Here is a 15,231-nt window from a genome sequence, read left to right on the forward strand (position 1 = left end):
TTTTCTTTAAAAATTAAACAATTTCTATTTGGTTCAATTAATTCTATTTCGGTCCAATTTGGTCTATTCGGTCAATATCGGTCTCCTTTGGTCCATTTTGGACTAATTGTGCCTTTAATTGATTCTTTTTATAGGTTGTTTTTTTAAGTTTAGTTCAAAAATTCATTTTTTTTCTTTAATTTTTGGGTTGAAAAGTATGAAGTTTTTATTTTTTTATATTTGGGCTAAACTCTTTAGTTTTAAGTTAAAGAAATACAAATAAAATAGACATTAGAAATAAGAAATGTGAGCTCTAAAAATGATAAATATTCAAAAATCCTATTCTCTCTGCATTGGTTATAGTCGGTCCTATTCGGTCTGCTTTGGTTCTATTCAGTCCACTTTGGTCATATTTGGTCCGCATTGGCCCTATTCTGTTCACTTCATTCCTATTTGTTCCATTTTGTTCACTTTGGTCCACTTCAATTGGATCATTTGGTCCACTTTAGTTCTATTCGGTCCATTCTATTCATTTTGGTTCTATTCGGTCCACATTGGTTATATTCTGTCCACTTCGATCCTATTCAGTCCAATTTGGTCATATTCGGTCCTATATGTTCTTATTTGGTTCATTATGTCCACTTTGTCCTAATCTGTCCATTTGTTCTTATTCGGTCCTATTCAATCCATGTCGGTCCTATTCGGTTCACATTAGTTCATTGTCTTATTCGGTCCACTTCGGTCCTATATTGTCCAATTTGGTCCACCTTGTTCCCATTTGGTCCTATTTTGTGCATTCGGTCCATTATGTTCCATTTGATCCATTTGTGTCCACTTTGGTCCATTCGAATCACTTCAGTCCAATTCGGTCCATTTTGGTCCACTTTAGTCCATTTTTGTGCACTTATATATAGCAAAAAAACATGTTTGGATTAAGAGCACCTATTTTAAATGCAAATTTATTCAAAAAAAAAAAAAGATCTCAAACTTGTAATATCTAAAATCTTAAGCATAACATTTATTATTGCTACACTTTTTTTGAGCCATATTAATGTAGCATTTCAGTTCGCTTCGGTTTGACTAAATTTAAGTGAAAGTCTTTCTAAACATGAAGACTATGAATATACAAATCTAATATTTAGGGTAGTTACTCATTTGTTTTAATGTTATTACTTTTAAATGAATTGCATAAGGTTGATTACGATGGTGTCTAAAAATAAACCAACTCCATATTCGTCCATAGTGGTCGTCCAGAGAAGGAATCACAGGAAACGAGCAATTCGTCCTTCGTCCACAGAGATCTTTGGACGAGTTCGTCATGTCCATTCTACCGCTTTGGGACAACCTTCCGTCCAGCATTGCTTAGGACGAGCTCAACAACAGTTGTAGAATAAAGGAACATAAAAGATAACCGCCATGGTAGTTATGAAGGTGTACTCTAAACTTTCCGGACTCCGTAAAGGTAGGGGAAGTTATTCAATGGATAATCATTTCCTGAACCTATAAAAGCACGAATCTCTGACAATCAAAGGTAAGTGTTTTTCTAGACGCAATTCCCATAAGTTTGGAATTCTTTGTTTCGGAAGAAAAGACTAACTTTATCATCGGAGGATCTGTGACCTGTCAACCCTGGTCTCCTCTGATCTTTCGTTTTTTTTTTTGTTTTTTTTTTTTTTTTCAGGCCCTCAACCCTCAACATCATTACAATCCATGCTATTCAACCTACTGATTTCCTAAATATTATCAGATTACACCTTCAAGCAATATGTATATATATTCAGATTCTTCATTCTCTTAAAAAAAATTATTATGATAATTAAAATTCATAAAAACTTATATTGAATATGTATCATTTATTCTCTAAATTTTATTGTAGATAATTTGTTTTCCCTAAAAATTAAATAATTTCAAAAAGTAATTTCCATCACTCTACTTTTACAAATATATAATTTTATGATTTTTGATTGATATTATTCTTTTTTGAAATGGTTCATATTTTTCTAACTATTGTTATTATGCATTATATTTTCCTAATTTCTTTTGGTACAATTAAATTTTTAAGTTTCAAAGTTATAATTCAAATTCTTGTTTTCTTAAGGTGATTATTATGACATTCAAAACTTATTATATAAGTACAATTGATATTACTCAAATAATTGATAGTATTCTCAACCCAAACTTGTATTTTCCTATTCTTAAGTAGATACACCAATTTGTCTAGGAGTGTGCCTTTAACATTCTCAAAGTTAAAGGCACAACAAAGGCCAGGCCATCTTACCAAAAGTTATTAGTAATACTTGTCAAAATTTCGAGCATTCGTATCAGTTCGTGCAAAAATTTATGTCTATTTTACCATAAGAACCTACTTTTTTTTTCTTTTACATAATCACTTTTCAGAACACTTCACATAAGATTATCTCTATTTTATACTATATTTTATTAATTTTTTTTTGAATATTTTTAATTGTTTCTCTTTCTTTACACACAACAATCAAAATCCATAATTTTCCTTTATTCTCTAGATACATAAAAAAAGAATTAAAAAAAAAAATGAATAGTGTTAATATAAATTTACATGATTACTGTAGCAACCATGTGTTTTTACACAGCTTTGCATGACTTGATGTGAGTATATTTTGGGTTTGATTAGCTAAGATGTGGTTTTTTTTTTTTTTTTTTTTTTTTTTTTTAAGCGTTCATTTGCTATTAGTTTATTTGAATTTTTGCAAATTGCATTTTGTTGAAAGTAGGCTAAATTATAATTGTACCTTTAAAAGTGAAATTTTAAAAAGTTGGATATAAGCTTTAAAAAAAATTGAAAGACAGTTTCCTCTCCCCTAATTTTTTTTCCCCCACTTTTCTCTCCGATTCAAAGAAATTGATTTTTAGTATTTTTCTCTCCCTTTTCTCTTGTTAACCAAATGGTGGAAAATTCATCGACCCATTTGATTAAGCCCATTTGAACTAAGACATTGATAAAGGTCCAATGGGTCAGATGTAGTTGGCCCAAATTTGCAGTCTACAATATTGCCTTTCATCCTGTAATATGAAATATCAAACCATTTGGTAGGTTGTTTGAACAACAGTTTTTATTGTTTAAACAACATAACACATATTTTCATAACACTTTTTTATCCATATGTTCACAACACTAACAATGTTACTAGAACAACATTACCAAACGGCACTTAAAGAGTCTATTATACTGTAGAAACGAAGAAGGCAGACAATGGCTCCATACAAAGACGAGCCTCCGGCAGTTCGTGTCTATACAGTTTGTCAGGTCTCTGTCTCTTGTGTTTTCCTATTTGGGAGTAATGTAATAACTTCAATAACTTCTTCTTCTTCTTCTTCTTCTTCTTCTTCTTTCTTTTTTTTTTTTTTTTTTTTTTTTTTTCATATTTAACTAAGGTAGGTATCTGATTGTGAGGAACGTTCCAGCATTAGGTTGTGGGGATGACTTGTTCAAATTGTTCTCCTCATATGGAGATGTTGAAGAGTAAGTTCAACAATATAAAAAAAAAAAAAATCAAATTTACAGAAATTAAGAATGAACCAGTTGGTAATTCAAGAAGAAAACCAAATTGTGACACATTATTCATTATTTTCACAGATTAAAATGTTTGTTTTTGCCCTTCTAAGTATTTATATTGTTTTTGTTTGTGTTGTTTTTTATCTTTAGGAGTAAACCAATGGATGCATAGGACTGTGAGCCTTTCACTCATGTATTCTGGATCAAATTTCGTTTGGTCAATAATGCCAGGTGATTAAATAAGTAAAACCCAGTTAGAACTTTGGAGCATGCTAGTGAATGGTTTGACTTGTTAATAGATACATTAAACTAGGAAGCATCAAGCATGGACACGGGTAGAACACAGTGACAACCAATTTCTGAAAAATTATAACATAAAATGGTCGGTAACGACACATGACACAGTACAACATGGATATGACACTAGTACAACGCCTTGAATGAAGTGTCTGTGCTTTCTAGACATTAAATTGAGTACCACATTTTCTTTATAACGGTTGAACAGAACCAATATTTATGTTTGATAGGTTTGCAAAGAAAAAATTGGACGAGTTTGTTTTCCTTGGGAATCGGCTGCATGTTTCATATGCACCTCAATTTGAGAGTCTCTCTGACACAAAGGATAAGCTAGAAGGCAGGAGAAGGGAAGTCCTAGCGCGATTAAATCGTACTTTTTCATGTATAGTAGGCATGGTTTTAACAACTATATCTGTGAGGCATGCGATAGGGACATGCTCCATATTTGTCAAATGAATTCTTGGTTTTTTTTTTTTTTTGGTGTCTTTTTTGCATTATCATTCTGTTCTCAGCCACAAGATCCAAAGGGCCTCCTGGTTTTATCCCAGGTGTTTCAACTGAGGCTTCACTGGTCACAACTCCATCAGAGATCAACCCCTCTCCAAATTCCTCACAAATGAACTGCATTCCCCAACAGTTAAATTCTAACAAAATGTGGTATCCTATTTAAATTTACTCTGCAATATTTCCCCATAGAGCTGTCATCAGCTGTTTCCATTGTCGTAATTGATGGATTTTCTATGCTTTCTGCAGGAGCTCTAGGGAGTTAGTTAATAAACCTCCAATCACACAAGTTTCCTCTGACAAGGTTTTTTTTACTTTTCTTGTGCTTTGGTGTTGCAACACGTTCATTCCGTTACTAAGTCTCCCTCTTTAAGTTGTATTTTTGAAGTGAGGAATTGCCTTTCACCATTGCAACTTCATTTAAAATAAATCCTACTTGAAATGGAATGTTTTAAGATTCCTTATGCAGTGTCATAGCCTCATAGAAACCTTCATTCTCTGTTATCCCCTTCTTAGTCAGTTAGGGACTTACATTTGGGTGACTATTTAATTTATGTTTGAGGTTTAGCATCCTTGAACTAATCTTTTATTTATTTATTTTTATAAATCTTGTAACTGTTATAGTTAGATACCACAGAATATTTTGTGCATCATATATTGGATGGTATATATGGCTTCCAGGTTACTAGCACACATTAAGTTAAATTTGGATCTTTTTGTGGAAAGCTGTAGAAGTTACCTGTTATATATGGCATGGAGCTGAAATTTGTGCCTCTGTCTTGTAATTAATTTCAGGATTATTTTGAATCTCAATCAATGAATCAGGCCGTTAGGTTGGTAAGGGAAAAGTTCAATAACGTGATAATCCTCTACTGCATAATTTTTCTTCCAAAAGCTTCTCGCTAGTTTTGGATTTTGAAATTGTTTTAGGGTGTGGGAACTTTGAAAACAATTTCTTTTTCTGTCTAGATTCAATCAAGTAGTGAGCATCTACTAGCTGAGTCTGCATCAAAGAAACCTCGAGTAGACAATAGAAGAAGAATCTAACAAATTGTGAAAGATGGAGAGGAGAGGGCTGAGTTGATTCTACAAGGTGTTTTTTCATCACACCTAAACTCGGATTCAGATGCTCTAGCTTTCTTAGGGTACTCTACCAAATAGATTTCCTTAAATCTTAACAATTCTTTAATGATTTAATGGTCTAGATTCTGTCATGTCAGCATTTCACTAATAATAATATTAATTGTTTTATTTGCAACATTATTTTATTATTTTAAGAATATTATTAATGGAATGTTGACGTGACAGAATCTAGAACATTAAATCATTAAAGAGTAGTAAGAATTTAAGGTAATCTATTGGTAGAGTACCTTAAGAAATCTAGAGGATTTGAATCCACCTCGAACACGTGCACACCTGCAAGCTACATCCATCAAATTTCAATAATGTAAATGCTATGTCCTCATTTCTTTTTCTTTTTTCCTTTCTGATTGCATATTGAGTATGTAATCCTTAAATTCTTCATAAGAACAATATTCAACATTGTAAAAATTTTGTGATATATTACACAGTTTTGCATAAGTGAGTCAAAAGAGATCATGTATTGGTTATATATTTTTCTATGGAAAATGAAGAGGAACTTCCTATTCTTCTGTTTCTCATTTACCCAAGTCCTTCTGGCCTACCCAAGACATAAGTGCCTATATTGGAGCCTCTCTATTCTGCTTTTTCATGGGACATATGCTCTAATTTTTCAATGATTTTTGAATGGTTTTCCTGAAACATTTGTTTTTAGTAATAACTAGAATTTATACCACTCTCTTTGTTCCGCCAATATAAACCTAACACATGTCCACTATTTAATTAAATCTTGCCATTTTCCCTCTCCTTATTTCAATTACCAAAAAATTAATTAATAAATAAAATCTCGTCACACCACCACCACCAATCTTTGTGGGCATTGACTTTTGAATTTTAAATAAGAGTTATGCTAACAAGTGCCCTTAGAGCAATGGTTAATAATCCATTTTAATAAAGTTTTGATATTACTTTTATGGGAAATGGAAAAAACTGTCAAAATATTAATTTTTTTTTTTCATAAAAATTTTCTTTAAATGGATTATTAACTATTACCCTAACGACATTTGTTAGCATTTTCTTTTAAATAATAGTAAAAAGAATAGGTCCTTTCATTTTTAAAATATATTGTGTAATAGGTCAAACAATTTTGAAACCGTTTTTCGATTAAATAAAAAAATATTGAAGTATGTGTTGATATCCATGAACATTTCGGGATTATTGTTAATGTGTGTTGGTTAAAATTCATATAATTTGGTAAAATATTTAAAATTATTGGCCCATACCTCACTTAATATGCTAATTACTAAAAAAAAAAAATTAGCTCATTAATAATAATAAATTGATATACTTGGATGATATAACAATCACACCATGTTTTTATTTTTGATAGATGGCAATAGAAAAAAAATTGTAAAATTGTGCACTCAATTGACACGTGGGTGTAGTGGCGGATTGTCAATTTGTCATGCAGGGGCACTTAGCATGTATATGTTTTTCTTGAGTAATCACTTAGAAAAATTAGAAAGAAACAAATCTGAGACTGTTTTGGGCAACAAAATTAGAATAAGGGATGGTTAATAAATAAAAAAAGTGACAGTGTGGTGATGTGGGCTATTTGCATTTGATAGAATAATATTTTATTGTTCACTTTTCATTTATTTGGCCCAAATTTGATATTTTTTCTAATAAGAGCAACCACATCAGCTCGTGCAAATTTTTTGTCTATTTTACAAGAAAAAACCTACTTTTTCTATTTTACACATCCACTTTTACAAAACACCTACTTAAGTTTATCTATTCTACATATTTATTTAATAAAATATTCATTCTTTTTACATTTTTTATTATTTCCTTCCCTCTCCTCTCTGGCACAAACTCACCACCTCGTCTTCTCTATCCACACCCACCCCAGCCAGCCACCCTTCAACAAAATTCGGCCACTGATTCACCGATCTTCCACAACAACAAAATCTAGCCACTGATTCACCGATCTTCCACAACAACAATCACAACAACAATGACACAACAACAATCACAACAACAATGATTCACCGATCTTCCACAACAATGATTCGCCGAAACCCAGTCAAGCCAAATCATCACCCAATCGGCGACAAGATCATCAAAACCCACTAATGAACCAGAAAAGCCAAGCCGATCAAGATCAAAACCCATCGACCCACACCCACAATCAACCAAAAAACCAGAAAAAAAAAAACTAGCAACCAACAGATCGGAGCGAGATCGAGGCCTCCAGTCGGAGCAAGATCGACACCTCGCAGCACCGCCACCTCCTCGCGACGGCCGCCAGCCTCAAGCTCAACCAAAAATGGATCAAAACCCATGAGATTCTAGGCGACAGACCCGTCAAAGAACTCCGTTCGTGTTGTAGGCGACGGACTCGTCCGGCGAATCGGCTTGCTCGACCTCGTTCTCATCGGCGGTGATGGCGATTGGTGGAAGCTAGAGGAAGAAAAATTGATGAGATGAGAGAAAGAGAGAGCTGTGCTCTGCGCTTGAGAGAGTGAGAGTGACAGCAGAGACAAGAGAGAGAGAAAAAAAAAGAGCGAAAATGAGTTTTTATTTTATTGTATAGATAATATTATTTTAAGGGATAACCGGGCTACAGTGCCCGTCTAAATTTACACGGGTACTGTAGCTCATTGAAAATTTGACATGATTTTAGACGATTTTAAATGATCTGATGCAAGCCCTTTTTTGGTTCAAAATGTGTAAAAATGGATAAAATGTGTATTTTACACATTTATAAAAGAGCTGGTGTGGTTGCTCTAAGATTGAAATGACTCCCGTATAGGCCTTTGTCTTTCTCTCTCTTTTTGTTGTTGTTGTTGTTGTTGTTGTTGTTGTTGACAGGGATTTCCTCCAAACAAGCTTGCAGCAAGTCAAGATCGTCGAGTCATTGCTAAACTTTATTGATTTTCACAATGAGGGTCCAACATATATTTCATAAAAGAAAAAATTCCTCATAGGTCATAATTTGGTCTAACTTGGTCCTTCCTTAAAAAATAATAAAAAACTTAATCATTTCTTTCTTTCCTCTATCTTTAGCACTGCCTAATTCCACTAACTTTTCATTCTACAACTTTCCTTCTTTGAGTGGATGAAAAATGGAAGAATATGATTTTTTTGGTTGTTTGATTGAGAAAGGAAAAAAGAGTGAATTTTGGTGGGGTTGGGGTGTTTTTTTCTTTGCCCTACCAAAAATTAATCCCCCTTATTTGGTAGGAAAACACAAGAGATATCTTTTCCAAGGTCATTCTTAAGGCATTTTTATGGCTTCTTCAGGCTTCCTACATGGTTTCTTCAAGGCATCTTCTCAAGTATATCCAAACTCAAGCCTTCATTTTAGTTTCCACCTTGAGTTTGTGGAGGGGTGTTAGAGATATATTAGTTCAAAAGTAATAGGCTCAAGCTCAATCCTATTTAATGTGCAAGCCAAGTCTTCTACTTGTATTATAAGTTTATTAATCATAATTAGTGTATGATTAGTCTAGGGTTTAATCTACTATATATACATATGTTGGGTTCATTATAACACTAGGACTTATACTTCATTTTTATTAATAAAGATATAATTCTTAAAAGTTTCTTTTATAGATGTAGACCGTTATGCTAAACAACTTAACCCTCGCATTCTTGTATTACACTCTATTTTATAATTTTGTTTCCGTATCTACTTTAGCATATTTAACAAAACTAAATTAAGTTACAACAAGGAATATATCCAATCCCAAAGTCGCTACCTTCAGTAGGACTCACTAACACTAGCGCTATTTGAGCATAGCTCCAATCTAGTTAGATTCTTTTATCACGTGAATCTCTTCCCACTACAAAACGCGGGGGTCTTGGGCCGCGTTTTTTAAGCTGTGGCTATAAAAAACGTGGCCCAAGATGGACTGAAGCCGCGTTTCATAAAAACGAGGCCATAGACAAGTTCTTAGGCCGCGATTTTTAAACGTGGCCATAGACGGGACCTTAGGCCGCGTTTATTTGAGCTAAAAACGCGGCCTAAGGACCTCCGTACTTTATTTTTTGGCAAATTTTTTTTTTCTTTTCCTTAACTGTGGCCACGTTTAAAAAACGTGGCCATAGACAGGTTCTTAGGCCACGTTTTTTAAACGTGGCCATAGACGGACCTTAGGCCGCGTTTATTTGAGCTAAAAACGCGGCCTAAGGACCTCCGTACTTTATTTTTTGGCAATTTTTTTTTTCTTTTCCTTAACTGTGGCCACGTTTTTTAAACGTGGCCATAGACAGGTTCTTAGGCCACGTTTTTTAAACGTGGCCATAGACGGGACCTTAGGCCGCGTTTATTTGAGCTAAAAACGCGGCCTAAGGACCTCCGTGTTTTATTTTTTGACAAACTTTTTTTTTTCTTTCTTTTCCTTAACTGGGGCCATTCAATAGTAACCCAAACACCCTAAAACCCCATTTCCCAGAGCCACAAAACATTTCAACCCAGAGCCATTTCGGTCAAAAAAAAAAAAAAAAAAAAAAAAACACAAACCACAAACATCGTCGCCGTTGAGCTCAGCCGTCGCCGATGACGCTCAACGGCGACGCCGATCGCCAACGCTCGGCCATAGAACCTACGGCGACGCTCAAGCGGCGTCGCGATCAGCGTCGATCGCGACGCTCAAGCGGCGTCGCGATCGACGTCGATCGCGACGCTCAAGCGGCGTCGCGATCGACGCTGATCGCGACGCTCCAGCGTCGATCGCGACGCTGATCGCGACGCTCAAGCGTCGCGATCGACGCGGATCGCGGCGCTCAAGCGTCGCGATCGACGCTGATCGCGGCGCTCAAGCGTCGCGATCGACGGCGATCGCGACGCTGAAGCGTCGATCGCGGCGCTCAAGCGACGCGATCGACGCCGAGCGTTGGCGATCGGCGTCGATCGCGACGCTTGAGCGCCGCCGTTGGCCTACTGAGTTTCATTTTGATTTTCTTCATTTGTTACTGTTGATTTTGCTCTGTTTGGCTGCTGGGTCAATGCAGGAATCAGTGAAGGTAAATGGGTTTCTGCTTTTTTAGCTAAAGTTTTGGTTTTGTTGAGTTTCTTGTGTTCTGTTTGTTTACTGGGGAAATAGAATGAATAGAAAGAAAATGATTTCTGGGGTTTATTTGGTTTTCGAAAGAATGAATTTCTTTGGTGCTGATCTATTTCTCTGGTTAGTATCTCTTGCCCTATCTTTTTCCTTTCCGCCGCATCAATAGAATTAGACAAGTTTTTTTTTTTGGGTCAGGAATTCTTAGTAAAATTATCTCTCTTTGCTTTATTTTTCTTTGACCCATGGCCGAAAATTATTTTCTTTTGTTTGATAGTGTTTTGATTAATTTTTTGTTTGAGCATATGGACTCTTTTTCGTTGAAGGAGATGTTTTGTTTGTGTTCTTGTACTGTTTTCTTGTATTTTAGAACATGTTGTGGTTGATTAATTTTGAAATTTTCTGGGTTTTTGTTTGAATTTGAATTTGCTGGGTTTGTATTTTTGTTTTGAATTTCTTTATTTATTTAAAATTGAAATTTTAAAGTTTGAAAGTATTAATTTTAAAAATTTTAATTTTAATTTAAAAAAAAAACTTTTGATTACCGAAAATTAATTTTTGGTAATCAAAGTTTTTTTTTTTTTAAAAAAATTTAAGGGTATATAGCTGCGTTTTAAACGTGGCCTAAGGTTAAAACCTTGGGCCGCGTTTAAAACGCAGCCCAAGTCCACAACCTTAGGCCGCGTTTAAAATGCGGCCCAAGACCACAACCTTAGGCCGCGTTTTAAACGCGGCTATAGGACCTGGTCTTGGGCCGCGGTTAAAAAGTGTGGCCATAGGACCGTGAGTCCTATAGTCACAGGTTTTAGGCCACACTAGAAAGCGTGGCCTAAAAAAACGCGGTTATAGGCTATAGCCACGTTTTTTTGACATATAGCCACGTTTTAAAAACGCGGCCATAGAACCTTTTTTTTGTAGTGTCCGTGTGTAAAAACCCAATTCTTGACTAACTCCATATCAACGCTTGATTGCATGGATATTGGTGGAGACGTCTTCACATAAACACTTGATCTTTAATATGCCCTGGAGATGCAGCTTAATTGATACAGAATCCTAGGAGCACAGATCCTTGTGTCACTGTACTCATAATAACGGCTAGCTCTAAAAAATTGTTGATGTGTTGGCGAGTTTGTTGGAGACCCAAAAAAAGGGTTTTGTCTAAGAAAAATATTGAAAAACTGGGGCTTTATTAAGCTCACTGTAAACCGGCCACTTACAAACCTTAAAATCTTGATTTATTTTTATTTTTTTGTTTTTTATTTTTTTGATAATTTGATAACTTGAAAATTTATTTGACTATAAACAATAAGTTATCAATGCCTATAAATGTATATTAAAAAAAAAAAAAAAAATCTCAAGTTGTAAGTAGTCTGAACTTCTAGCCACCTTTTAGACGGTTTGATACCTCCTAAGTACGTAAGTACGAGGGGAAGGGATTCGGATAGTAGTTCTAGGATTTCTTGCATTTATATATATATATATATATATAGGTTTAATTTTTTCTATGAAAAAAAGAAGAAAAAAATAGCCTGACTTTTTTGTAACACTATTTAGTAACAACAAAATTTATCACGTGCAAAGACTGCTATGCTCATGTTCAAGCCATAAAATCAACATCATTTGGATTACAAATTCAAAATTTAGATAATGACTGTGCGGATTTCAATTAGAATCCTCCAATTATGCCCTTAGAAACATAAGCTTAATTTAATACTAAAAAGTTCTTAGCTTGAGAAGAAACAAAAATAAAAATTGACAATTTGACATACATTTCAGATGCACACAACTTTATTTTTCCATCTAATATCATTGAGTTGAGGTAGCTCTTCCATCCCAATATCGAGGTATCCCCGCCCATTACTTTTCTTCTTCCAGGAACGAATTGGGAAACCCCTTAGCATTGAGCCTTGCAGTCTTTTATTGACTAGCCCTATGCCATCTTTTTCTCCAGGAGGAAAAACTCCATTCCTACCACGATATTATAAAGCAGGGTAGAAACAAAAACTAAAAAGAAAAATGGAAAATATGTAACCCCGATGGCTGTGCATGAAAAAACATAGCAACCATAGAGGAAGAAAAGGGCTGCTTGGAGCATCACATAAAAGTACCCAGATGGAATGAGCTGAAAAATTATTGTAATCGAGAGCATAAACGTCGCAGAATTTAATATAATGAAGCTGAACTTCCAACTAGAATTCTCAGGGGGGCTGAGTATTCCTTGATAGGTCACTGTTATAAGCAGTATAGCAACCACCAGAAGTGCATTACGCTTGTCATCTGATAATGACCACTTTTGACGACTACGCCGTATACGCAACTTCTCAGGAAGTGAGACTTTACGCCTTAGGTAATAATCTGCCGGAGTAACTTTAAGAGATGAAGCTTTTTTAGCTCCAGCCCGGCGTAGCAAAGGCTCGATCTGTTTGTCCACTTGAGTTTGTTCGTGAAAGATGTCCCGTGCTGTTTTACCTTCTAAATTCTTAATGTTGACGTCAACATCACATCCCGAACCTAATAAGTGATCTACAGCCTGCATGCAGAAATGTAGTTGTTAAGGGTATGTTTGGTACACTGAATGAAGATTACGATAAGAATTATAATCTTTATTATTAGGAATAAAATGTATTGTAATGTAATAACTATACCTATTTATTAGTTTTGTTGTAAGTTATAATATTAGAATGAAACTTAGCATTTATTTTAGGTACTCATATAATTATATCTCCTTAAAAATTGTTATTTTTAAATTTAAGAGAGATATGTGTTATTTTTTATGATTTTTTTTTTTTAATAATTGTTAGATGTATATGGAAAATTTGTTTATTTGGAAACATATTAAGTTTTGAAATTATTGATTTTACTAAGGAATAGCTAATACAACATTTTAAAGATGAATAGTTATTTCTCATTTTGAAAAATAACTATTCATAAGGAATGATTATTCCTTATAATAAAAACATGAAAAATTATTAGGCACTCTTGAAGTACCATATATGCGTAGTCCCTCCTCTCACATGAATGGTGGGTCCCACCATTAATTTAATTAGTGGAACCCACCATTCATGTAAGAGGAGGGAATACGTATTTATAGTACTCTGGAAGTACACGATAATTTCCCTAAAAACATAACCAAACTAAAGAGTAACTAAACCATAAGAATAATTATTACATTTCAGTGCTTATTACTGTCTACCAAACATATCCTAATATATATTCGCTATACACGCTTAGCCCATTGGACTCATGCCTAGTACTTTACTTGCTGTACAAGCCCATTACTTGTATAGCAGTATAGCACTCTCTTATGTATAGACCTTGTATTGTACAGTAAGACATCGAGATACACAAATTATCCCTTTTTTCATGAATAAAGGTGTCAAACTGAATGTCTAAAAACATGCAAAGATAGTGATCACTATCTTTGCATGTTTTTAGACATTCAGTTTATTGATAAATTTGCAAAGGCACAATTCTCATAATCCACCAAAAATAAAATGAGAAAACCTATTTGAAAATATTAGTATTGATCAGATTCTCAATTAAAAATTTGCTTGTAGATTGAGAGGCCAATTTAAAGATTCTATAAAGCGATCTTAATTAATACCTTATCATAAAAGAATTAAGGAAATACAAAAAAATTGCAGCACAAGTTCTTAATTAATTATGATCATGCCATTGGACACAGGATAAACATTCACAACACAAACTAGTTTTTTCTTTTGTATGTAGATTGAGTAATGGAGAGAGCATGCCTGGGGCTGATTTTTGGATATTGCAACATGCAATACAGTGTTTCCTTCTCCATCCTTCCAGTTCAAGACTTTCCTCTCCCAAAACATGGAATTTTTACACCTATTTTTTTTGAGCCATCCCACCAAGAGTTTAAAAGCCTCCAACTTGTCGTATTTTAGAGCAATATGTAAAGCGGTCTCGTTTCGAATTGTCACTTCTTCAATAGAATGAGGACAAATTGATAGAAATTCGACTAGTAGATCAAGGTGATCACCTGTTATTACTGCATAATGCAAAAGAGTCATACCCTCCTTTGCTTTTGCGCGAACAAGGTCCCCATCGACTTGTAGAAGTCGATGCACCATCTCAATTTGCTCACGTATTAGAGCAAGGTGAAGAGGGCTAAACCCATCTGGATTTGGCTTGCCGACAAGTGATGGCTTTAACCTCATCATCTCCATGGCAAATGGGACGTTCCCAACTGATGCAGCTATGTGTAAAGGAGTATCAACAAATGGTAGCTCATCAATAGCCTCCAAAAGCTTTACATCCTCCTGAATTAACTTGTAAAAGGCATCGATATTTCCATATTGAGCAATCTGCTTCAACCTCTCAATTCTCTCATCCATTCTAGACAAGGCTATGATATATTAAGGTAGGTTTCCCTTATTGTGAAACAAAAGTGGTGGAAGTTGAAAGTCTGATCAGCTAGCTAGAGTAAAAAAAATGATGGATATTGAAATTTAGAAAGTTAGAGCGTCTATTTTTATAGCTGGAGTGAAGAAGATAGCGAAGTAATCATCTAAGTCTAAGAAGGAACCACCAAACTTCTAAGAAGGACCAGGTCATCCACTCATCACAAAGATTAGCGATTAAGTAAAAAAAAGGTTCACCATCCTTCTTTCTTCTCTTTCCTCTTCTATCTTAAACCTTTGTTGGGGTGTTCATAAATGAATAGAATGTATTTAAGAAAGAGAAATGAATGAAAAAGAAATGAATGAATGAAATGAAATTAAGTAATCTTTTTTGGATATTTTA

General features: G+C 34.5%; 1 protein-coding gene and 1 pseudogene across 1 annotated transcript in view; one reads left to right on the forward strand and one right to left on the reverse strand.

Annotated features, from left to right (window-relative positions):
* Positions 1–15,025, reverse strand: part of LOC126718988 (ankyrin repeat-containing protein BDA1-like) — a 68,293-nt gene extending 53,268 nt beyond the window's left edge. The window contains exons 1-2 of the mRNA XM_050421466.1: positions 14,214–15,025; positions 12,973–12,991 (exon numbers count right to left, since the gene is read on the reverse strand). Of these exons, the coding sequence (XP_050277423.1) occupies positions 12,973–12,991; positions 14,214–14,822 (628 nt within the window). The 5' untranslated portion in view covers positions 14,823–15,025. The remainder of the gene's footprint in view (positions 1–12,972; positions 12,992–14,213) is intronic.
* LOC126692080 (uncharacterized) lies at positions 3,209–8,329 on the forward strand (annotated as a pseudogene).
* Positions 15,026–15,231: the final 206 nt, after the last annotated feature.

Source organism: Quercus robur, chromosome 1, assembly GCF_932294415.1.
Source record: "Quercus robur chromosome 1, dhQueRobu3.1, whole genome shotgun sequence".
NCBI classification, from domain to species: Eukaryota; Viridiplantae; Streptophyta; class Magnoliopsida; order Fagales; family Fagaceae; genus Quercus; species Quercus robur.